This window comes from Anser brachyrhynchus, assembly GCF_964034855.1.
Source record: "Anser brachyrhynchus genome assembly, chromosome: 8".
Taxonomy (NCBI): domain Eukaryota; kingdom Metazoa; phylum Chordata; class Aves; order Anseriformes; family Anatidae; genus Anser; species Anser brachyrhynchus.
This window is the reverse complement of record NC_137702.1, coordinates 1,785,597-1,809,084: the sequence shown is the minus strand read 5'-3', so window position 1 is coordinate 1,809,084 and position 23,488 is coordinate 1,785,597. Positions and strand designations below refer to the sequence as shown.

The window sequence follows — 23,488 nt, the reverse complement described above, 5'->3', positions numbered from 1 at the left end:
CTATCATCCAGTTGGGGTAAAACTGTTACTAAGAAGTATTTGTTTCAAAACTAAATATGCTTTAAATGCCAGTGGTGAATCCCAGGCTAGTGCATATTACAGTAGCTTGAGCCGAGGATTGGACTTCTGCTGCATAGTTTTCTGTACAGTACTTTAGCCCCGATGGACTTGCTGAGCCTACCTTTGGGTGGAAGTCGAAGCACATTCCAGCTGCCTGCCGAGATATGAGATGAGAAACTACACTTTTCCTTTCTTTCTCACATGGTAAGTTTTCTTCATACTTCCTGCTCGCTTTATTTTCATCAGGTCTGTGCAAATAGCAAGAGTTTTTGTCAAACAGATATGAGTTATTCATAGCGCTGTCACATGCTTCTCTGGAATTCTCAACAGCTCTTAAATGTTTTGCTTGTAATAACTGTGTATAAAGAGTGTCACCTGAAATAAAATCAGGCAATTGCTATTCCAGTTATTAGCCCTGTGCAGAAAAGCTGCAGGGGAAAATGCTTACCAGTGCAATCTAGTCCTTCTGTATAAGCCACTTGGTTAGTCGGCCATCTGCTGAGATGGAGATTAATCTCTCTCTCTTGTCATCATCTGCTGCTGTCTCTGTCCTGTTCCAACCACTTCAGTTGCCATACAGGACCTGTATGTCTTGCTGAAGAATCTCTGGACAAAAAACACACGTGATAAACTATATATCAACAAAGACAACATTTTGAAAATAATTGGGAAATAAAGTGGAAATAACTTTCCACTTTGCAATGAATGTCAAGTATTATGACAGAAATGCTATTTAGCTTTTCTTACAATATGTACCTCCCAGTACCAGTTGTTTACACCAAAATTTTATTTTATTTTTATCAGACATGTTTATATTCAGTTTCAGCGCCCCTTTTTAAAGTGCTGACACACCTTTTGTTGATTCCTGAATCATGAAATCAATCCGTGTCCTGTAGGAGAACTCCCTAGACCTGGTGAGCTGGCCTCAGGGCAAATGTCTCCCTCATCATCCCTTCTCTCTCATTTCTTTGTAATTCCTGCTTATCTCACTTATTTTTGATGTCTATGTCTCGCTCCCTTTTTTGGCAAGTGGAATCAGTGAGAAAACACAAAAGCCACTGCTAGTCTCTAGTAAGAATTTGTTTATTGGAGCAGGACTGTCCTACTTAGTACACGGTGACTACATCAAATCGTAAGAGGTGGTAACTTGCTGCACTTTCTTAAAAAGCCAGAACATAGTATTCATTTTCCCCTTCCAATGCGGGGAATTTGTTTTGTATTGGTGTTAAAGTAATGTAAGCATTTATTGGCAGAAAGAAGATTAGAGAGTGATGGCAGTGCAGAGGGAGAAGGGCAGCGTCTGAGGATTTGGCTGTATCAGTGTAAATAGGTGGATGGAAAAAAGTCTGGTTTCCCCACTCTGTCCCTTTCTGGGCAATTGTGCACTATTACAGATCTTTTGTGCCTTCAGTTTTTCTCCAGAAACCTCTATTATTTGAGAATACCACGTGTTTATATAGGCATTTCCAGTCAGAACTGGAAGGTACTGATGAAAGTTGGAAATGAAAAAAATGAACAAAATCCCTGAGTATTCACAAGCAAGCTTTACTTAGCAAGTGTTACTATTCATGCAGCAAATAACAAATAAAGAAATATCCATAACTGGGAAGCTAAGACCTGACCAAGATGGGATAAGACAGCAAATCATAGCCTTACCTGCTATTCAGAATTGCAGTGGTGGTACAACTCCGTACATTATAGATTGTGATGGTACCATTGTACATCCCAACTGCTAAAAGGTTCGGGCTTGCCATAGAAAAATCCAATGCAGTAACACCATGCTCGCACTGGAAAATACGCTCTGGCCACTGACCAGTAAAAAAATATAAGAATGTTTTGATTTAGTTTCTTAATTTACCTTGGTGTTCTCAACACTGGATAATAAATTGCCAGGCCATGCTGGGAAATTAAAGTACTGATGACCATAGTGACTACTTCTAGACAAAAATTAGGGATTATATTCTGAATGGTTGAGTTTATTATTTCTTGGTGTACTGATAAAAATAGGGAAAAATAAAGACTGTGCAGAAATATGACACTGTGAAATAGATGGGCCTATTCCAACCAATAACCTAAAAATCAAGTTCCCTAAGATTCAGCCTAGTACAGTGTGGGGTTTTATTGTTGTTTGTTTTCTCTTTAAAACAAACGACATTTTGGAAAGTTCTTCCAATTGTTTTCTATCTTGCAGTTGGAAGGCAAGTGACTTTCTAATTGCAGAAACTTAGCTGAAGATGCAATATAATCTAACGTACCTCAGGTAATCTGTAAAACCAGTATTTTCATGTTATTTTTCCTAAAGAACTGGTTCAGCTCTGTTGTAAGGTTAAACCCTTAAAGTCACTGCACTGATCTCTTGGAATGTGAAACAGTAAAGTATCAGTATGCAAAGAACTGTATTTCAGCATGCATGCGAGGTTTAATTTCTTAATGTTAGGCACTTGAGGGCTATCATGATGCTAGGGAAACACGTTTAATTGTTGTCGATGTGATAATGATGCATCAAAAGTTAAAGAAAGTTTGAGTCTGCATGATTTAAATTAGTCTAATGCACATTTTTGGCCAAGGGAAGTTTGTAGAATAAATCCAGCTGGTGATCAGATAATTTTTACTGTGTCATTTTGTACTGGAAATTTCCAAGATTCTTTTTTTAAAATGTCTAAATTTAAAAGAAAATCTGCAAGGATCACTTTTCAGATGTATATATGAAAATTTAAATATTGCATCAATGAAATCTACTGTCTTTTTGCCACTCTTATGAAAAATTACCATACATATTTAATTTTGTATATTTTTCCTTCAGGCTAACATTGAATTTCATTGTATAACAGAAAATGGATTGGAAAGGATAATCTTTAAATTTAAAATATGGATGTATTGTAATCGGAGTTTGCATGTATTGAACAAGTGTTTGAAAAACAAAAGGTAAAAGGCTGATTTTCACATTTGCTGTACTCAAGGCTCTTAGTCTAAAAAAATATTTTTTTCCAGGAAGATCTGCACACCTGGGTCTACCCATAATAATAACAAAACTGATTTATAGTCTTGGGTAGGTTGCTCTAGGAATTGGAAATGGGATATAGAGGTCTGCGTTGTTAAGTTGCCTAAAATAGACTGGTATTACCTGAGAGCTGTAACCATCTGTTAGTTGTTTGGTGGCCTACGTACAAGGAGTGCAGTTCCTGCAAACAGATATCCATATTACAAAACCACCAGAACAGTTGGCACCTCTGTTGGCACTGTCAACTGAGAGGATGGACAGGTGCAGAAACTAAACTGCATCCTATAGGCACTTTCTTTGTGTCAAGACTTAAGCACATCACCAGGTAGTGCAGTCAAAATCAGTTTTCCAGAAATGTGTGGTTTGGGCTAGCAAATTGAACCTTCCTGGCTAGATCCTATGTTTTGTTTGTTTGGTTGGTTTGGTTTGATTTGGTTTGGTTTTTTGCTTGTTTTTGGAAGAGGGGATTAAATATAGCAGAAATAGTACAGCAGGAAAATGCACTGAAGAAGAAAGAAAACAAACTTGATACTGCTGTTACCATGGGGTTCTTCAATGACCAACAGCACGCCAAGCCTTTCTTCTGTTCTTTAAAATCAAACGCTCCATAACCAACAGCCAAAAGATCCTAAAAGCACAGATTAACAGATACATCTCAGTTTAACTTGACGTTCAGTTGTACATTTTTAAAAGGCAACTTTCTACTAACAGCGACTCTGAGTGCAAAGCTTGGAAACATGTTTATATTGTATGCCAGTAGCATAACACACACAAAGAGAATTTCTAGAACAGTGGAAACTTGTTCAACTAAAAATGCAATTATAGTCACTGTCAGTTGTGTTTGCAACCCTTTCCCCCCAAGGCCATTAAAAAATAAGTCCCTTTCCAAAGATGGATATACAGTATTCTACAAGTGTATTTTAATGTGCAGTGTTTAATAGAATATTTAATACTAATTTTACTCTTCTCTATCAATGTTAGCTATAGAAGGAGTTTCAATGATCATCTCAAACTTAGCTTTCAGCTGTTGGTGGCGAGGTTCGATGAATTCCATTAACTCTTTTCCGTAAGGAAAAATAAGAAACAGCATCAGACTTTAGTCTTCAACTCCCTTAGTTATATTTTTCCTACACAAAACAACCAGTTTGTGAAGCTAATATTCTAAAAGTAGGTAGGTATTTGCCTTCGAATGCTAAGACTGAAGTCTGTTAAGTGTGTCATACTTCATTACATCTGGGGATCTGGTGTATTTACATTATGCAGTGTTCTCCATTTTCTCTTTTTTCCCCATGGGGAAATCTGAATGGTTTTATGTTGCTCATCTTCACCTGCTTTTTACCTTCCTTCTATGCATTATTTTTGTTGCAGCTCTAAGAGAGCTCTGTTGAAAAACTAAGCCTTACATTACTCTGAAAGTGGAGATGTCTGAGGCATTCTCACCTCCACTGAAAACGAATTAAATAAACTCAGGCCAGCTGCTCAAAAATCTGCACCTGTTATTATACATCTTCTGCTCAAATCTTGATGAATGCAGCTTTCTTGGGAGATTGCTATTAGAAACAAAGATGGTCTCTAAACCGTCATGGATAAACTCTATCAATGGCAATAGTTCAGTGGTAGGGGTTTATACTTCGACTTCCAGTTCTGTAATAGACCAAGTTTATTATCTTAACGTTGTTGGTCGGGCGACTATCCATGGTAAACTGATGTATTCCTGACCAATTAAAGCTGTTGTGATACATGTGTAAGGAAAGCCTAAGGCAGCCATCCAATCTGTAGAATAATGTAGCGGTACTGTTATAAGGAAGGACAAAATACAGATGTTGGGATGCAAACACAACCCACCTGACTGTAGGGATGCATCCAGCAATTCGAGATCCCTCCCAGCAAAGTATATAAAAATCAGGAGTTTATATACCCTGACAATTACGTATACCACTATGTAAACAGCTTAGACGAAGCAATTTGTTAACTCACTGGGTTTACTTTGCTCCAAGCCATGCTGCTCACATTGTGACCCTTAGTTAAATCACACGTATATGACCATAGTTGTTCCAAACTGGGAGGCACAGTTTCTTCCAAGGCTTTATTTAGATCTGACGGAATTGATGGGTCAATAAGTGCTTCCTTCTGCTCTTCCTTATCCTTCTTTCCCTTGTCATGCTCTTCCTGTTTAGCTTCTTTCACAGCAACTACCGTACTGACATTGTCTGATGTAACAGCAGGATCTAAAATGCACAAACATAGTAGAATCCGAAAAGTAACACTTCACTTCTTTAACTCAGTCATTCACCTCACAGGAAAAAAATTGTCCTTTCAGCAAATACTTTACAGCAAAAATAAAAAGGGAATTTTTGAGGCATTAAGATACCCTAACTACTAAAACTGTGGTTGAGATGGTGACAGGGACATAAAAGATGTCTGGATCAGGCTGTAGTGTGCCAGTTACGTTCAAGGTCTGTGTAAAGAGTGGATTTAGCTATCTAGCAACTAGCAGTTATGAATTTATGTCCACCCCACCAGGAATGTTTCTAAGATCTTGTATTAAAAAACTAGTTTAAACAGGGACTTTATCAAGTTAGATACCAAATTTTAAAGGGACATACTTAAGCACTGATGTTGTAACACCTTAGCTAAGTTACATGTGCTGTAATGAAAGTTGCTCGTTATTTGGCAAAACTAAGTGTAGAGAATATTTTTAGACTAAGTGCTTTTTTTGTTTACTTTATGTAATATGCAAATCATAAAATGATCCCAGATCACTGGTAACAAAATAATATCACAATAACTGTCATAGTGACAGAACAAAAGTCCTAGTCATTATCACGCTCCAACTAGCCAGTAGCCCGTTAGTGACAGAATACAACAGGTTTGTTGCCTGTGAATCTGAAGCTCTCTATAATATGAAAAGGTACAATACTGTAAAAGCAGTTTGAATCTGATTATTGGAATAATTTTTTTAATAACCCATGAATAATTTTTTATTCCTGTGTTAACTTGGAACTCCTGTAAAAGGTACAACGTTACTTAGTGCTTGGGTCTAAGTAACACCTCTGCAATGAATGCACTTTGTTAGAAACCCAACAGCTATCATGCTAAAACTTCTGTTTGCCATCAGTCTAGACTGACCTAAAAAAAAAAATTAAAAATTTGGAGAAATAGCAGAATTAATCTGTATCTTAGCTGTCAGGAAACAAGTTTGACCAATATCTCAAGTAATTCAAGCTCAAAACTCATTTATTCCATTCTTCCACCAAGTATTGTAGGAATGTCTGTTGAAGTGAGTGTAAAGCTGCAAAATTGATGTTGACATTTCATAAACTCTTTTTGTCTGTTTCTTAAATACCTGTCATCTGTGAAGACCATCAATGAGGGACACCTTGACTTTCAATAGTATGCAAGGCCTCGTGCTGAAAATGGGCTAGCCAATAAAAAACTAACCTATAAGGACAGGAAATTGTCGATAAGCTGCGAGTTTGGGTTGAAAAATATTTTCCATTAGAACCCTCTCCATGAAAAATAAATCCTGCTGAAAGTTTTCTGATGTCAATATAGCTTCTAAACGGTTTTTCTCCCCTTCATGGATTCTGGCAAGAGCAGCACTTTCCAAAGTAGTCACAGAAGTTATGTTGCCTGACAACAGATAATATTGGAAAATACAGTTTTAATGTGATAACATTTTGCACATAAAAGTCAGAGATAAACAGTCTCCTCTTCCTCCCCTGCGAAAAGCATAGAAGAATCTGTCATCAAAAAAACCTTCCACTATTAATTTTTTCTTGCTTTAGTTTTGTTTTCTCTTACTGCTCAAATATTCAATATGATGAGATACTTCGAGAATTTTTCACGATTTGTGTTTTGCTTCTACTTTCCAAAGTAACTTTGTACCATCAAACTTTGTCAACGACTATTTATCTTTATTTAAGATGGTTTATAAAGGGTTTGTATAGAAAAGTCTTGGTGTAGATCTGAGAATCTTTAGCCATCTCTCCTTCAAGTGCCAGACAGGCAGACCGAGCGTTTTCTTCATGTAGTTTGTACCATGCAACAGAGTGATACACATGGTTTAGAAGAATGAAAACACCACAGAAATGTAAACCTCCTAGAAAAATGTTACCTCTGGCAAAAGTCACAGATGCAGTCTGGTCATGCTTTTTAGTCATATGAGATGTGCTACTCTTCCCATTTGTGGCTTCTCCTTTTGATGTAGGTTCTGTTTCTGATACATTAAAGGAATCATACAAGTCCCAGGAAGTGACCACCATCCCTAGAAATTAATTACACTGTATTGTAAAAGCCCTTCATTTCTGTACATAATTATAAAGAATTACAGCTGAGAAAGATTTACTTTTTATACAATACTGTTTGACAGAGAGGCTTCAAAACTGAGGGTCAGACAGCAGCAAGAGCTGCTGTGTGATCGCATTGGCTGCGTCACGGTCTTCTGGGTGCATGGCTTCCCTTCAGTGGGGCCATCTCCCCACAAAACAGTGCTCTGTAACCTTGCCTCTGTGTGCTCAGCTCTTCAAACATGGGTTGGAATGAGCCCTGCTGACGCTGAAGGCACACAAAAAGGGAAAGATGTGTTTTCAGACCAGATTAATATCTGTTTTAGTTCTCCTTTTGATATTTTCTTTCACTCGTTTTACATACAGTAAAGAGCACAAAGCAAAAATGTTTGGAATAGCATTCCCCATAGTTTTCTTTGGCCTCCCATACAAACAAAAGATCCATAGTGAGGGAAATCTCAGCACACACATCCAAAACCTTGATATTTCTTCTAATTTTTTTTTTTACGGCATTGAAGTTGAATGTTTTGTAAAATTGCATTTTCTTGTGAGACTGCCAAGATTTTCTGTTTTCCCCAAGATTTTAAATCTTATAACAGAGGTTTTCTTTGCATTATGACAAATAGAAATGCAAACTAGCATCACTAAAAAGTTAAGAGGAAAAATGGGAACTGTTTACTTTCATATTTCAAGGGCATAGTTGAATATTAGGTGAAATTCTGCCTCCTAAGAAGCACTCTGTTTGTAAAGTGCAGAGGCAGATGGGACACAGCAGCTCTTAGACAGCATAATGACTATTTTATTGCAACAAATACAGTGTACCAGTACCGATTTTCAAGTATTAGGAGAGGCAGAGAAGGCCACCACCATCACACTAGCCTGTCTGAACTTAAAGCTCTGGAAGTGAAAGTTGATGAAACATCTTTCCCTGCTTAGAGATGACAGAAAGAAAAGAAAGCTTTCCTCACTACCCTACCTGTGTGGGGGGAGTCTTCTGAGGTCCCACGACCTAGCTATATACTAGTGTTTTCCCAGATTAATATTTAATGAGGAAACAAAATGTAGTAATAAACCCAACTGCCAAGGATACAAATGGCAAGGGAACTTGTAGTAAATGGGAGCCCGCTCTTACTAAATAGCCTTTCCTGTATGGTACTCAGAGTGTTTACCTTTATCTTCCATGACGATTTTGTCACATTGCACTTCCTTGTTCTTTGCAGCTCCGTTAATGGTTTGCATCATTTTTTCTACGAAGCGATCATTACCAGGTCTATTTTTGCAAATGTCAACATAAATCTTATTACGCTCCCTTGGGGGGAAAAAAAAAAAGGGGGTATATTTGCTTTCTGAAAAACATTTGCATTCAGCTTCTCAATGTCGTTAAGCACAAGTTGAACAGAAGAGTGTAGTCCATGTCATTAACTTTACTGCTCTTTTTTTGGGGGGGTTACAGATTTTGTTTCGCTCCACATACCACCTTTCAGCAGCTATTTCTGACCTTGTGATGCTGTTCTGAAACAGAGATGGCCTGTTGAGATGGGCCTTAGCAAAAATTTCTACTCCCAACTACCTTCGAGCTTGGGCAGAATCCAGATGAGTTCAGAAATACACAGCTCTTGTCACCTGGGAGTGAAAGGCAGTGCTTCCAAGAGACAAAACTGAATTAGTACATTTCTGTTTCTTACAGCCCTCAGGTCTGCAGAAATGGTCAGTGGGAACCGTGAAACATTTTCTACTGTCTTGGTTTCAATATTCTAACAGCAGACGTGGATTATACCTGGCCTTAATCCACCAACAGGTTGCTGTACTCAGGAACAGTCACTGCCTGTTCCTATAGAGTTGGCAATATGTGCTGTGTACGCCAGCTACATCTGATTCATAGAATGTTCTTCCTCTTCCTTCTTCCCAAAAAAATTACTCCAGTGTGATTCACAGACAGTGGGGGGGTTGGAGTCCTACCACGAACTTAGTATATTAGCAGAAAAAACTCATTTACCTAAGTTGTTTAACTTGCCAGCTGCAGTACGCTGCATCCCAGGTTTTGGGGTTTACGTCTACAAAAGCTGTGTGACAAGTCTATCAGTCTGACATCCATCACAGACAACTTTGCTGCACTCTGTCACAGTCAGCTCCTGGGTGAAAGCCAAAAAAACTGCCTTCTGGGTTAACTCCCTACCAAAGTTCATGCTAGTCCAGGGAGGAGGCTCTGAAGTGGAAACAAACCAGATATTACCGAGGGGAGGCGTAACATTTTAAAAGGCAGAATCATCTGCGGTGGGTGAGGTTTCTTCTAGCTAGAAGCACTGTAAAGAGCTTCAGAAGAAGCCAAGACCTGCCTAGTTTGTTTATATCTTTGTTATTAAGAAATTATTGGCTGTAAAGCTAAACATAATAATCAGTCCAGAGGTTTGCAATTTCTGACTGTTAAATCATGAAATTCATGTACACCCCACTTCTCCATCTTCTCTTTCCCCCATTCCCTGTGTGTTCTCTTGTCAGCATCCCCTGCTTTTGCTAATCTGCATTCATTTACCAGTGAAAGAGGACATGAACTTGATCAGCAAAATGGAGGTGTTAAAAAGTTTAGACAGTCTTGTCAAAAGAGAGAATTCAGCCCAATATGGCTTCAGACAAAGATGAAATGGCAAGCTGTAGTAGTCAAAACACCGAACCTATGTGTGAGCAGCCTGTTGAGGACTTTGTGGTCAGGAGAAATTGGGTGTGCTGAGCATGCTACACGCATGTAAACAACTACAAATATACATACAGAATTCTTCCCGCATCTTCTGATTCTACAGACGCCACAACAGATGGCATATCCAACATCCAGATAGTTTCCGTCTCCGTGAGATAAATATCCACTCTCCTATCTAAGTCTTCTTCTGTCAGTTGCTCTTCTATCTCCTCTCGCCTCACCTGTACATCTGACAAATTACATGAGGTTAGCAAGCGAGACTTTTTCTGCTCCAACTTTAAAAGAAGGCAAATTAATTCTAAAAGCGTGGCAGCGATCGGGAGCCAAAACTTGTGAGGCGCTGGGTTCCTTTGTAGTGCTGGGCATTTCGCATGCACTGTGACTGCAGTCTCTCACAAATCTCAGTGCTCCAAAGAACCGTTTAAATCTATAATTATGCAGCGTATGTTCTTTACCAGATAAGCTAACAGCTGTGTCTCCTTGAGAGCCAGGTTCTACAATTTCATCTAGCATGAACTCCATTGTTGATGCGTTTGGTTTAGAAATACTGCTGTTTCCACACATCCTTCTGTAACAAAGAAATAAGCAGAAATGGTACGTGAGAGTCCATACGTGAGAGTCCAGACGTCGTTAGCAAAGCACTACAAAAATAGCAGCGTTGTTATCAGGATAAACCACAGAAGACTGTAATAGCACATACAGGAATGCCTGCCTTGTGAAGGAAGTCATAGAAGGCTTTACAAAGAAAATAATGAAGCGGATTGAAAAAGACTTTAAAAGGAAGAATTCCTCTGACAGCATATCCCAAGGCATTAAATAACTGATGGAAACGAAGCTGGTGAGCTTCAGATTCATTCTTAGCATACAATAATGCCAAGTGTTGGTTACCTGCTGTGTGATAACATGTACCTACAGATAGCACTGTTCTCAACTGGAATTAAGATCCTCTGGGGCTTTGCATGTGCCGAAAGGTCTTTGAAATACACAAGAAACTCATTTGAAGGGATTAGCTTGTTAAAAAAAAATAGATAATGTTCATAGAGGGGATAGCTGTGATAATAACTAGAAGTAAAACTCAAAACTGATGTACAGTTGAGAGGTTTTTTTAGCAGATTTCTCTTCCTCAAAAGCTAAGTGTGAGCAACTGTAAGCATACAAGAGGCATTTGAAAAGACATTTTTAAGATTTTTATTTAAAGCTAAAGTAAAATAATTTCATTTTGTCTTTTAAATTAAGAGCTCTAGTCTCCAAAAGGGACGTATTTATTTTCAGGAGACACTTTGTATTTTTAAGCCATTTTTTGTGTATTTGCTCCTGCTCAGTATCCCTATCTCTAGGATTACCCCTTATGATCAGCCACCCTAGGAAGCATGACAAAAAGACTGTTCTCAAAGAGCAATCTCTTTTTCTCAGAAATTACAATGGCATTAACTTTGTCAAAGAAAACAGTAAATAACGCTTCTTTTTTATTTAACTTGTAGTTTTTTTTTTTCCTCCATTGCTGAATTTGTCTTTTAGTCCCCGGGACTAAATAAATAGAATCTCTTCTCCATGCAATCTGACTGTGTACACACCATCCGATAAAGCGATGCGGCTCATTATTTCTCATTTTAAACACAAAAATAGGTTTTTAAGTAAGTGTTGACGTATTCCAGTTTGCGAAGACAGAAGTGTGAGGAAGGCAGAGCTGGGGCAGTATATGGAAAAGCTGCAGAGGCCCCTTCTTAGCTGTGCAGTCTTGCTCAGACAGCTGGAACACAGCTTCCCTTACTGTGGAGACAGTGCTTCACCACGTGTTTGTGCAGAGGTTCTAACGTAGCTTTGCACGCAGGCCTAACCGGTACACAACCTGTAGGATGGATGTTTGCATTTTCAAACTGTGGTGCGCATGTTTCATCTCTAAAAATGGTCCGTATTGGAATGTTACATAGGAGAACGTGCTTTAGGAGGGAGAATTTGAATAAAACTAGAAGTAACACAGCAGCGTGTGCTGCGGTCTGCTTTCAGCTGCACGTATCAGCATTCAGCAAGTAGTTCTTACACAGAGCCCGTCGTAGTCACCGGTACTGATTGATTGCACTTATTCCATTCCTTACTTTCCCTCAGATTTTAAATTACGACTATGGCAAGTAAATTTACGTATTTTGCTAATACAGTGTAATTATTAGCCCTGCACAATGATTCCAGCTCTCATCCCCTCTGAAGAGCAGACGTGTGCCCGTTGCAGGATAGGTACGCTGTGAGGCAGGAGCTAAGAGACAACAGCTGACTGACTTACCTTGAGAAGGGCTCTACAAAACTACTGTCCCCTCCTGTCTGATGCATGGGAAAAGAGGAGAGAACACCTCCAGAATAATCACTTGATGCTAGGAGCTTGGCTTGCCTGGGTACAGCAGTATCGGGATCTGAATGGAAGAGCGGGTGGGGTGTCACATCCTTCCCTTCATCATCAAAAACCTGAAGGGGTGTTTAAATAATGAGAGTGGTTTCACTGCCATCCCCAAACAAGCGACAGTGAAGACACATGCAACGTTTTATCTTATCTGGAACAAAAAGAAGACCCTGATCCATGCAGCACAGGGAGGTGTTCGCCCTCTGGCAGGACAGACAGGTAACCCTGTCGTGCAAATGATGCCTAATACGCACCAGTGGCAGGGGCGAGGAGGGTTGCATTCCTGCTCTCCCAGTAGGGTTCAGCCTTGGAAAGGCTGTCACCCTTGCTTGGGACTTCTTTGGAGGTCTTTTTACAGAAATGGTGCAAAATATCTGCAAAAAACTGCGTTCATCTCACTATCTGAGCTGCTTCTTGTTCATCCCTGTTGTCTTTTCTGGCTTATTTATTCCGTAATCACTACCAAGAGTGGCTTATTGACTGTAACTACCCGTATCAAATTAATGGTACAGCAAAAGCAAGTGGAGAAACAATGCCTCTTTTTTATTATACTGCTCAAAACATCACTCTGCTGTAAGGTATTCAGCAAGGTCTTTGAACAGGATGCTCACGTTATGGTATGAGTATCTTCTATTTTTTTAAGCAAATGCATAGAGACGCCACAGTTAACATCTCTCTTGTAGGTTTGAAAGCAGCAGTTCTTAAAGTAGAAGTGTTACTTTTAAGTCGCTTACCTTCAAATCAGTGCGGGCAAATATTGAAAAAGAACGTCATACCAGGCTTAGACACTTTTTTGAAGTAACTGCACTTGCTTTAAAATGCTGTTTACGTTAATTTATGTAGAATGTATGATTGGCTTATACAGCTGACTTCTGGAAGTCTCTCAAGTCAGATGTAGCCCCTTGCCCCAAAGCACCAGGAAAAAAAAAAAACAACACACAACTAACAGAAAGTTTAAAAAAATAGCAAAAACAAAGCAAACCGTGTTACTCTTTGGGGTTTTATACCGTGGAGAAACAAAGGTGCTTAACTGTTTGGCTTTTCTTCTTGCAGATTGTTTTTGGGCACTGATGGTCACCGTTTCAGAATGTCTTAAAAGCTCTTGGATCATTTTCTCCACAGCTCTACAACTTCAGCCAAGCCTTTTCTTTCCTCTCCCCCCTCCCACTTCATTTCCGACAACTTTTAAAATCCCCAGTAACTGACATCGAAACCTTTCCAGTACCGGTGGCAGTGGTTTCTCACCCGCACAGCGTACTTCTTATCCACAGGAGACCCTTTGTCCGCAGCTTTGCCGTAGGAAATGGTGACTTGGCTCCTGCGTCTCGCTGCCCTGCTCGCGTAGGCGCCGCTTGCGAGGCTGCCTTTTCTCTGGCTGCCCAAACTCGTTCCCGATCCTTGCCTGACACTGCAACCAGGATTAGAAGCGATGGCACACCAAACGACAACACAAAACACAACCAACCACATATGATGTACAAGTCCACCTATTCCTTGACTTGCATTTAAACCGTTCGGGATGATGAATAATAAATAAAACGAGTAACGTGGCTCTTCTTTTTTTTTTTTTTAACTGTTTGGGGTGATGAATAATACGCAAAGCGAATACCGTGGCTTTTTTAAACCGTTTGGGATGACGGATAATAGACGAATAACGGGACTCTTTTGGAAAAATCCCCGATTAGCGTCTAGAGGGGCTTCCCTCACAGGTAACGGGGAGAGGCGGGTGGGCGCGGCGGGGAAGGCCGCTGTAAGGCCGGGCTCTAAAGCGTTTTATTGGGCTCTGGGTCTGCGGGGCCGCGCTAGGAGGGGCCCAGGAGGACACAAGGGCCCCGCGGCTTCCCCCGCAGGGCCGGAGCCGCCGGGGGGTGCGGGGGGAGCGGGGGGGGGGGGCAGGGGGGGGCCCGGTCCCGGTGCCCACGCACCCGAGCGGCCGCCGGGCTCCGCCGGGGCCCTGCATGGCGGCGGCCGCGGGCCGGGGGCAGCGCGTCGCGCGGTAACCACGGCAACGCGCCGCAAGACGCGGCGCCCGGATTGGCCGCCAAGAAGGGCGCCGCCGATAGGTGCGGGCGCGGCGCGCGCGGGCCGCGCTGTGCTGGCGCCCGGCGGCTGCGGCGGGAGCGGGAGCGGCGGCGGCCTGCCCGTGCCGGGCCTCTGCGCGCCGCCGGGCTGCGCCTGCCCGGCCGCCCCCGCCGGCCCTTCCCCGCTCCCGCTCCGTCACCGGAGCGCGAAGCTCCTCGGCCGCCCGGGCGGGAGGGGAGCTGCCTCCGCCGGCCGCCGATCCCGGCCCCGGGAGCAGCGGGGAGGCGGCCGCAGCCTCGCCGTGAGGTGCGGGCCCAGCGGGCGGCCCCTCGGTACCGGGGCGGGCCGCCGGGGGTTCGGGGAGCCGCGCGCGCGTCCCGGGGAACGGAGCCCGGCGGTGCGGTGCGGGGCCGTGTTGTGCTGGGCTTCCCCCGCAGGCCCGGCCGAGCGCTGTGCCCGCGCAGGACCCGCGGAGTCCCGGCGGACGGCGGCGGCCCCAGGTGGGTACCGGCACCGGCACCGGGCCGGGGCGGGGGGGGGGGGGCGGGCCGCGCTGACAGGACGGGGGCGTGGCCTCTGCACGTGGGGGCGTGGCCTCGATCGTGATTGACGTGCGGGGCGGGAGGCGCGCGCCGCTCTCCCCCCCCGCCCCGCCGCTACGCGGTGACGTAGCCGTGCGTGCCGCCGGCCCCGCCCCCCGCCCCGCCGCGCAGCCCGTGCCCGCGGCGCCGCTCCCCGCCGCGGCGGCGATGTGAGCCCGGCCCCGCCCGCCCCGCCCCGCCCCGCCTCGGCCCCCCCCCTCCCCCGTCCCCCCCCCACCTCCCGGGCCCGCCGCGCTGCCGACATGGCGGAGGTGAGAGCGCCGCGCCGGGCCCCGCGCACGGGAAGGAAGTTGCGGGACGCCCCGGCCCGGCCGCGGCACCGAGCAACAAGTTCCCGGCCGGGCCGCGCCCCCGCCGCCGCCGCCGCCACAACCCGGGAGGCTCCGGCTCCGCCGGGCGCCTCGGGAGGCTCCGGGTGGGGGGGGGGGCGCGGCCCGGCGGCGGCCGGGGGGGGGGGGGCTGGGGGATGCGGGGACTGGGGGGGGGGGGGGGGGGGGATGCGGGGCCGTGCCCTCCCCGGGACCGGCCCCACCTGCTGGGGGCGCGGGGCGGGGGGGGGGGGCGCGGCCCCGTCCCGGCCTGGGGGTATGGCGGGTGCCCGTCGCCTTCGGTCGCCGGTCCGGGGTGGCTGAGACAAAGCGGGCTCGCCTGAAGGGAGGAGAGGGCAGCCCCTGCTGCCCCCTTGGGGGGAGACCCCCCCCGGAAGGGGGAGACGGGCTGCTGGGGGAGGTGGGAGAAGGCTTCCTGGCCGCTTCTGGGGGAGCGGAGGGAGATCTGTGCTTGGGTATCGAGGTGTGGGTTCGTCCATCCCGGTAGGATCTGTAAGAGCAGCTCCTCGGCTTCCTGGGAGGCAGGTTAGGACGGCCAAATGGATAGTTCGTCGAGTTTTCTTCAAATCATCCTAAGGTTCCGGTCTGAAGGTGGTTTGCTGCTTGAACGGCATCAGCAGATGGATTGGAAATGCTTGTGCGAGGGGTACACCGTAAAAAAACTCATCTCTGGGATGGACGTGCCTTTCAGCCGGACTTGGGAAAGGCAGGAGGGTTCGGTGTTACAATATCTTACAGATGAGGTTTCTTCCCTCTCTTCCCTTGAAATTCCTGAGTAGATGTGAATTTTTACTTAGATTTATTTTATTTTTCTCTCCCAAGTGAAAACTGCGAAGTAGCGTTCTTCCCCCGTGACTGGTACGAAATGTACTAATCTATTCTTAAAAGTTGAGAATCCATCTGTTTTTCTGCTGTGTCTCGAGGGGCAGAGGATCGCAGGTCTTGTCCCCGAATAATTTGTTGGCTGAAAAACTGTGGCTTTTAGACTCCTGTCATCTGTGAAGTTGGCAAGGGCTGGGGCGTGTGCCGGCCTGAGCATCGCTGCGTGCGGGGGGTTTGTCTCGAGTTTCACCAACCGCTTGTAAGTTTTGTTAATTAAACACAGCGTTATTGTGAAATACCCTCGCTCTGCTCTGGCGTGAGCTGAGGCTCTCTGTGACCCACAGTCAGGGCGCCGAATTACTTCCTATTCTGTGCCGTCACGTACTGGTCCTGACGTGCAGCACCCAAACTTGTAGGGGATCCGTGCTGCAGGGAGCGCTACAGCCGGTGGGGTGTGGAGGTCAGGCAGGTTTTTCACTTCATGGATGTTGTTCCAACGCGTAAAGCTTTTACTACTTGTTGGAATCGATATTTTACTAAGAAAGGAAGAGGGTGTTTTTTTGAGGGTGGTTTTTTTCACCATTGCTTTTTTTTTTTTTCTTAAGAAAAGCTGTGACAGCTTTTTGTCCTGTTGTGCTTCCTTTATCTCGGGTTAAGGGGCAGGAGAAATGCAGGGAGGCTCCGGGAGCCCTGAGCCACCTGTGGGTAAGTTCAGTGGCACGGCACCGTAGGCTCGGCTGATGTTCGTTCGCATCCCTTGAACCGCAAACAGCGGTCGTACGGCCGCGCCGCATTCTAGGTCTGGAAACCAGTCCGAATTTTAGAAAAAAATAATAAACTGTCAGTGATTTAAGCTGTGAGCGATGTGCTGAGCACGGCTCCTGGTGCGGTGTCTGAAGCCTGTAGGGGCTGGGGTGGGAAGGGAAGGGAAGGGAAGGCTCCCCCAGCAGCAGCCGTCGGCCTGCAGGCGCTGCAGAAGAGTGCCGCTGCGTGGTGGTGTGCGAGGCGATGGCAGAGCTGAGCTGGGAGCGAGGGAAGGCGGCGAGCCGACAGCCTCGGCCACACGAGGGGCCTGGGACCCGGCCGGGTTTGAAAGCGTAGGCGGGAGGTAAGGCTGCTCTCGTGCCTCCTTCCCCGTCCCTCCCCAGCGGAAAGCCTGGCGTCGGCCCTGACAAAGAAATGTGCAGGAATTCATCCCGAAGTCAGGAGAAGCCCACAGAGCTACAGCTGTAGGCCTTAAAAGACGAACAACGTGAGAGTGGAGCTTTGCGAATCTGACGGGGAGGTTCTCCAAGCGGGAGCTCAGAGCCCGGTCAGCAAGGAAATGAGTCCAGAAAGTGAAACTAAACTACCAAAAAATGCTCTTTCACTTTTGTAGGAACTTACCGGTTTGAATACAGCACAGAAGGGAGGGGGGGGAAAAAAAAAGGTTCTGAATGAACGTACGTTACAGTGGGCTTGGATTTGGGATGAATAACCTGAACTGGGGTTTCATTCTAGTCAAAGCAGGCTCGTGGGATGGGTCTGAGTGCTCATACTCTGAAATATTGGAAGATTGTTCAAGTCGTAATCAGAAGGAAAACATCTCTCGCGTAAGATCAGCTCGGGCTTTGTGAATGTCACAGAATCGTGCGTTAAGCAGCTTAGTTAGTCTTCGTGGTGGAGTGGACGCTGGCTGATGCGCATATTTTCTCCAAATATAAGTATTTTAATGTCTGTTCGGAAGAGAAGAATTTGACTTAAAAGCTTGATTAGTAGTTGAAAGAATGTGGGTTTTTTTTTTTTGTCTTTTCGGCCTTTATGATGTTTGGATAAAATGTGAGAATGAGATCTTCTGATGCAGAGCGCTTGAAGGGGTGGGGGCAAAAAAATCAGGCAGCTGGGACCTGCTGTGCCTCCCAGAGGTGCTGCGGTCCTGCTGCCGCCTCGCTTTGCTCCGTGGCGGCACGCACCAGCCAGGCACTTGCCAGGACACCAAACTGGCAAAACTGGGGGTAGATGCCGAGGGTTTTTTGTTTGATTTTGTTGTGTTTTTTTTAATAACTCCCTGCAGAGTAAGAAGCGCCAGGCCTGGGGCATGGGGGAGAGGGTGCCAAGGTTTGGTCGGGGTGTGGGCGAGCAAGGGCTGTGGCGCCCCCGCGTTGCGTTGGCACGGCTTGCTGGCATTTCGGGCTGTCAGGAGGCTGGAAGCAGCCGAGGTGGGCTCGAGGTGGGCTCCTCGCTGCCGGAGGGGAGGCCCTGCTCCCCTGCTGCCTCTGCTCAGCTCTTCCCAGGCCGCCTCCTGGGGGTCGCTTGCGAAGCCGGCAAGCTGAAGAGCGGAGGAGCTTCCTGGGGTAACCCGTGGTACCGCCCGATGGGAAGGTCCGGAGGTAGAACCAGGCGCGGGGATCAGTGGGAGGATGTCCTCCTCCTTCCAAAAACGCCGGGCCGTGGCGTTGGCTCAGCTCCTCCTCGGTCGGCGCCCTCATCTCGGGCACTCCTGGCCGCTCGCGGGTGCTGAAAATCACGGCCCCGTTTGCCGCCGCTCCTGGGCGGGCAGCTGACGTTCCTGACGCCAGCTCCGAGCGTTTCTCGCCCCGCAGGGAGGCGGTTCAGCCTGCTGACCTGCTGCAACGAACGACTTCAACTTCCTCTGCGGCGTGAATTTGTGGGGCTAACAGCTTGAATCGGCGTCCCGAGGTGTCAGCCAAGGCTGGGGAGAAGCAGGCGCGCGCCCTGTCGGAGGGGAGCAGGGCACGGTTAAACTTCTTGGAGTGCGCTTGAGTAGCGCTTGGATTTCTGAGAGTTTAGTTGCTTTTGATCAGAAAACCAGTTCATTAACGTTGCGTGGAAGGGCTTTAATAACCCTTCTTTAAATCTGTAATATCTGGTAAAATTCCCTTTTATCCAAATGCTCCACTTTGTAGCGTTGGAGCGTGTTAAACTTTGTGGATCTCCCTGAAAGCATTTTGTTTGCATCCCGAGGCAAGTTCGGGACGTCATGTTTAAGAAATGCCATCTAATAACATTTTTCGCATTCTTAATCGTTCTATTTTTATTACACTATACTGTTGCTTTAAAATAATACACATAAATGGGTGGCGGCCTCCCGCGTAGGAAGCAGTCGTGAAGTTAGCGTGCCCACAGGTGTGGTTCCAGCCCGAAATGCTCTAGCAGCTTGGGAGCGATGCCTGGACACAAAATAAGGCCTGCGCAGATAAAACTGAGGTTTCCCGCTGACTGATTAAAACCGGCGATTCACATCGCTCCGTCCTGGTGAGCAGCACTCTTTGTTTTTTTCCTCTCGTTACCTTTGACTGCCTTTTTGTTTCGCTTTGGGGCCGTTTTTGCAGCACGCCTCGCGGGAGTGGCTGCGCAGCGATGCGGGCCCGGGAGCCCCGCTCCTGCCGTCCTCAGGGAGCGCGGCGGCTCCCGAGCGCTTGGGTGCGCTCGCTGCTGCCGCTCCCTCCGCTCGTCCTACAAGCCATTGAGGAAAAAACAATAGCGGTTAGTATTCTGCATGGCTAGGATTGGGAAAGAGGTCTTTCCTGTCACGGCAGCAGAACTTTCTGGAGTTCTGTGCACGCATGAAGGAGTACCGACGTCTGTGGTTCGCTGCCTGAGCCCTCGAGTTCTTCCCAACGCAGCGTGGGGGACCTGAGGTAAATGGTGGGATTGTTGGGAGTTCGGCTTCGTTCTGAGCTTCTTCTCGGCCAGAAGCCCCGCTCTGCATTAATGTTTCACTGCTCGTCCATTCGTGTCACAAACGGCGCGCAAGAATGCTTGCTTGTGGTGCTCGGCATGTGGCGGCGTCTGGTTTCAGCCGCAGCGCGATGCGATCGCTCCGCAGGCTCCCAGTCGGTCCGAGGAGGAAACTTTGGGGGTAGTGCAACAAGTTGAGGCTGCACCTTGTAGTGGAGGTGAATAATAAATGGCCAGAAAACGCCCAGCTGGAAGCGTGTGTCTCGGGTAGGACAGGTGGGTGCCTGAGCAGCTGTTGTGGCCGTGCTCCTTACGCCCTGAGAAGGAAGTTCTCCTGGCGCAGCCCTGGTGAGCTCTACGGTGGGTCTCCCTCAACAAGTCCCGTTGTTCCCCCGCCGGCTGCAGCTTCCCCACCTGCCGGTCTGCTGCTTGCCTCGGAGCATCTGCGCTCCTCCAGCTTTCCGGATGACCCGGTCCTGAGGTAGGACGCGGTGCGGTGGTTCTCGAGCAGAGCAGGGCTGTCTGCCGTGGGCTGCGCCCGGTGGCTCTGGTTCCAGTCATCTCCTGTGCTCCGAGAGGAGCAGGAATCCACGCGCTGTGAGTACGTTAGGGTAGTGTGTGAGCTCAGCACGTGGTTCCGCGGCAGCGTGGCCGTGAGCCGTGGGCGGCAGGCTCTTCCACTGTCCTGGTGCGCTACCTCTCGCTTTGACTCGGAGCCATGGAAAACGTGGGGCAGTCCGCGCTTCGGTACTTCTCGCAGACAAGTAACAGCCCCTACTCCTGTTAGAGGCGCCGTTGAAATACCTTCGTTGAAGAACTTCTGCTGGTATTTACAGGATTCGAGAAGTCTCCAGGCAAAGGCTGCTTAAGCAAGGCTGCAGTTGGCTTCCCCTCAGGCGTGCCACCGCAGAGTTAGGGAGCCAAACCAGGTGTCCGGAAGGCCCAGGTTAATGATCCCGGTGAAATCCTGGGCATCGCCTGCTTCTCCTTTCCAGCCTCCTGGTGAAGAGATTTATGCAGCTTTATATGGGATGGAGGTGGGGTGCGTAAAGGCAACCCGGGGCTCTAGCCAGTTGGGTGCCGTGAAACTGATCGGGCAGTTTCTTCAGGGAAAAATTTAGACTGAGCTTGGTTTTGGGTTTTTATCAAGTACTAACAGAAAGAAACTATATCCATTGCCTAGCTGGTCTGGTGTGAGAAGTCATCACTAGAAACTCGGAAGTGGAGTTGGGTTTCTTCATTTTTCTTCAATATATTGCTTCTTTCTGAGATAAAAACAAGGCAAACCGTTTTCAGGCATCAGAGTTATTTTGATACGCAGCACAGGTAGAGAGGGCCAGGAGGGAACTGAAAGCCTTTCACTGAAATACCCGTAAGTGAAAAGGGACGCGTGCCCTCTAGAGAAAAGGTTGTTCTTTGCCATTTTAACTACTTGTTCTCTCCAGGCTATCATTTAGCTCAGCTTACTGGAGAGGTTATTAAATGGCTGCCACAGTCAGTTCTTAAGGCTTCTGCAGCTTATGCATGGGTCTTACTGATATTTTTAGCCGATGCTCTGAAATAATTTGAAGAGGAAGGGATGGATACCGGGTTAGTATCTAAATTGTGCATTCAGAACTTCAGTTTTCTGTGCAGCCTTTGAATGTTATTCATGTAACGATATCTGCGTTTTGAGAACACCAGTTATGCTGAGAACAGAATACACACGACCCCGTTCAGATCAGCAACGTACTTTTAATTAGTCTGCTTAAGGAAACGTGGCTTTAGCGCTGTTGGAGCAACGTAGGTACCTACTTCTGAAGTGATGACATGGACTCTCCGCCAGCTGCTTATGCTTCAGTGCTTGTGGTGTTATACGATAGGTAACGCTGCTACGTTTTAAGGTTTAGTTGCCAGTTACTGTTGTGTTCTCAGCGCCCCAAATGTTCTTAAAGCAACCCACTGCAACCCAGAAACTAGCTTCGATGGTTTCCTGCAATAGAGTTGAAAGGACTTGAGCATCTACCTGGTGATTTGTCAGGCTTATTCCCATCAATATAAATTTAATTTTAGTATCTTAATGTTTTTTTAACAGAGCTGCTAAACATAACTGAGTAAATTTGAACAGAATATATATTTGCCGTTGTCTGGTAGAGTCTGTAGGTAGTGTGTGTTAAGATGTTTCTTTATAAATCGATTACTAGGCGGCATGAAAGGTGTTAATTACAGCAGTGGTTTTGGAGGTAGAAGTGAAACTGCAGTGTCAGTTCTGTTCAGATGCTTATTTGTAGGTTGTGGGAGAGACGCTGGGAGCAGACTCGGTGAGGTACTGCCACAGCTTTCACTTTTGGAGTGTCACATCCAGACGGAGCAGCGATGAAGCGCTGGAATAAGATGTGAAGATGCCCTGCCAGCCTGCGGAAATGAGCCTCGCTGGGCGCGTACCTGTGCTGCAGCTTCTGAAGTAGTGGGTTCAGAAACAAGCCGTGCAAAACGAGTAATGCAGCCAGCCTCCTGGAGACCTTAAATAAATCTATCGCGATGTCAGTTCGGTTTTACTTCTACCACTTATTTCATCACAAATTACAGTAGTACAGACATCCCAAAGCCCGGGGCATTCCTGTTACCAGAGTAACACAGTACATCGAGCAGGTATTTTTCTGTGTCTGTTACACATCTGTTAGGCTCATCACGTGCCAGTCCAAAGACGTCTGCAAGACTGGCCAACTTCACTTCCACTTCTTATATCCGTACGCTGCAGAATGCTTTTGACCGAAGATTGTTTTGGCTCAGTTGCTGCTGCGAGTGTCGCTCCCCCTCTCACGCACCCAGTCTGCACCTCTCTCCTCAGACTCCTGAAAATACACACAGAATAAAAACAGTGACCGATTCTTCAGGTGCCGCCCAGGCCTGATTTTTTGTTCAGTCTCTTTTTTCCCTTTACCTTGAGGTACGCTTCCTATCTCAGAATTACTGTTTCCTTCAAGTTGCTCAGCTGGAGCCTGACCAAACGTGCTCTGCTGCACTGTGTCCGTTCAGCAGCGCTCCTTTGGTCCTTTGAGTTTTTCCTGGTTCTCCTTGAGTTAGGTCACAAATACTTCTTCACGCCTTTGAACCCACAACAAATATTCACTGTAACCTTTTTGGGGGTGCTGCTCATAGAGTAACTTGAGCATGTCAGCCCACATATTCTAAGACTCCTATAGTTTTTCTTTACTGGGCCTTGGATGCCATTATCTTTTTATAGGTAGCAGCTCTTTGTTCCCGTGAATGCCCTTGAGGCAAAAAAGCACTTTGCACTTCTCTGTGAATTGCTGCAGCAGAGAAGGAAAAGCCTCTGAAGTACCGGGGTATCCTTTTTTTGCAGGAATTGCTCTTATATTGACATACCGTAGCTTAGGACTTGGGATACAATGATCCTGGCGTAGCCATATGATCTTTAACTACTGCCAGGAAATTTTCATAAGCAAGTGCCCTCAAAACCATCTGTTCTGCCCTGGCCACAGTCATGATTGCTTGGAGGCAAGGAAATAAGGACTGGGTAGTCAAGAATTGCGGTAATCGCAGCAGCTCTTTAGTCACAGGATGCTCTTTCACCTTCTGTGTAACACCAGCG

General features: G+C 46.4%; 2 protein-coding genes across 4 annotated transcripts in view; one reads left to right on the top strand and one right to left on the bottom strand.

Annotated features, from left to right (window-relative positions):
* The window catches only part of DNAI4 (dynein axonemal intermediate chain 4), an 18,915-nt gene extending 4,424 nt beyond the window's left edge, over positions 1-14,491 (bottom strand). The window contains 16 exon segments of the mRNA XM_080601427.1: positions 182-270; positions 273-308; positions 509-529; positions 532-595; positions 597-666; positions 1,717-1,868; positions 3,603-3,689; positions 5,039-5,289; positions 6,503-6,694; positions 7,179-7,328; positions 8,520-8,659; positions 10,118-10,274; positions 10,501-10,613; positions 12,324-12,502; positions 13,683-13,845; positions 14,363-14,491. Of these exon segments, the coding sequence (XP_080457553.1) occupies positions 182-270; positions 273-308; positions 509-529; positions 532-595; positions 597-666; positions 1,717-1,868; positions 3,603-3,689; positions 5,039-5,289; positions 6,503-6,694; positions 7,179-7,328; positions 8,520-8,659; positions 10,118-10,274; positions 10,501-10,613; positions 12,324-12,502; positions 13,683-13,845; positions 14,363-14,397 (1,899 nt within the window). The 5' untranslated portion in view covers positions 14,398-14,491.
* A 350-nt stretch (positions 14,492-14,841) lies between these two features.
* Positions 14,842-23,488, top strand: part of MIER1 (MIER1 transcriptional regulator) — a 35,850-nt gene continuing 27,203 nt past the window's right edge. For 2 of the 3 annotated variants that reach the window (XR_013954093.1, XM_080601428.1), the window contains exon 1: positions 15,157-15,312. Coding sequence is in view for 1 of the 3 variants with exons in the window: in XM_080601428.1 (XP_080457554.1) it covers positions 15,304-15,312 (9 nt within the window). In the remaining 2 variants the exon portion in view is untranslated. Of the gene's footprint in view, positions 14,960-15,156; positions 15,313-23,488 lie in introns of those variants that run through there. The other variant, XM_080601429.1, reaches the window with a different exon arrangement.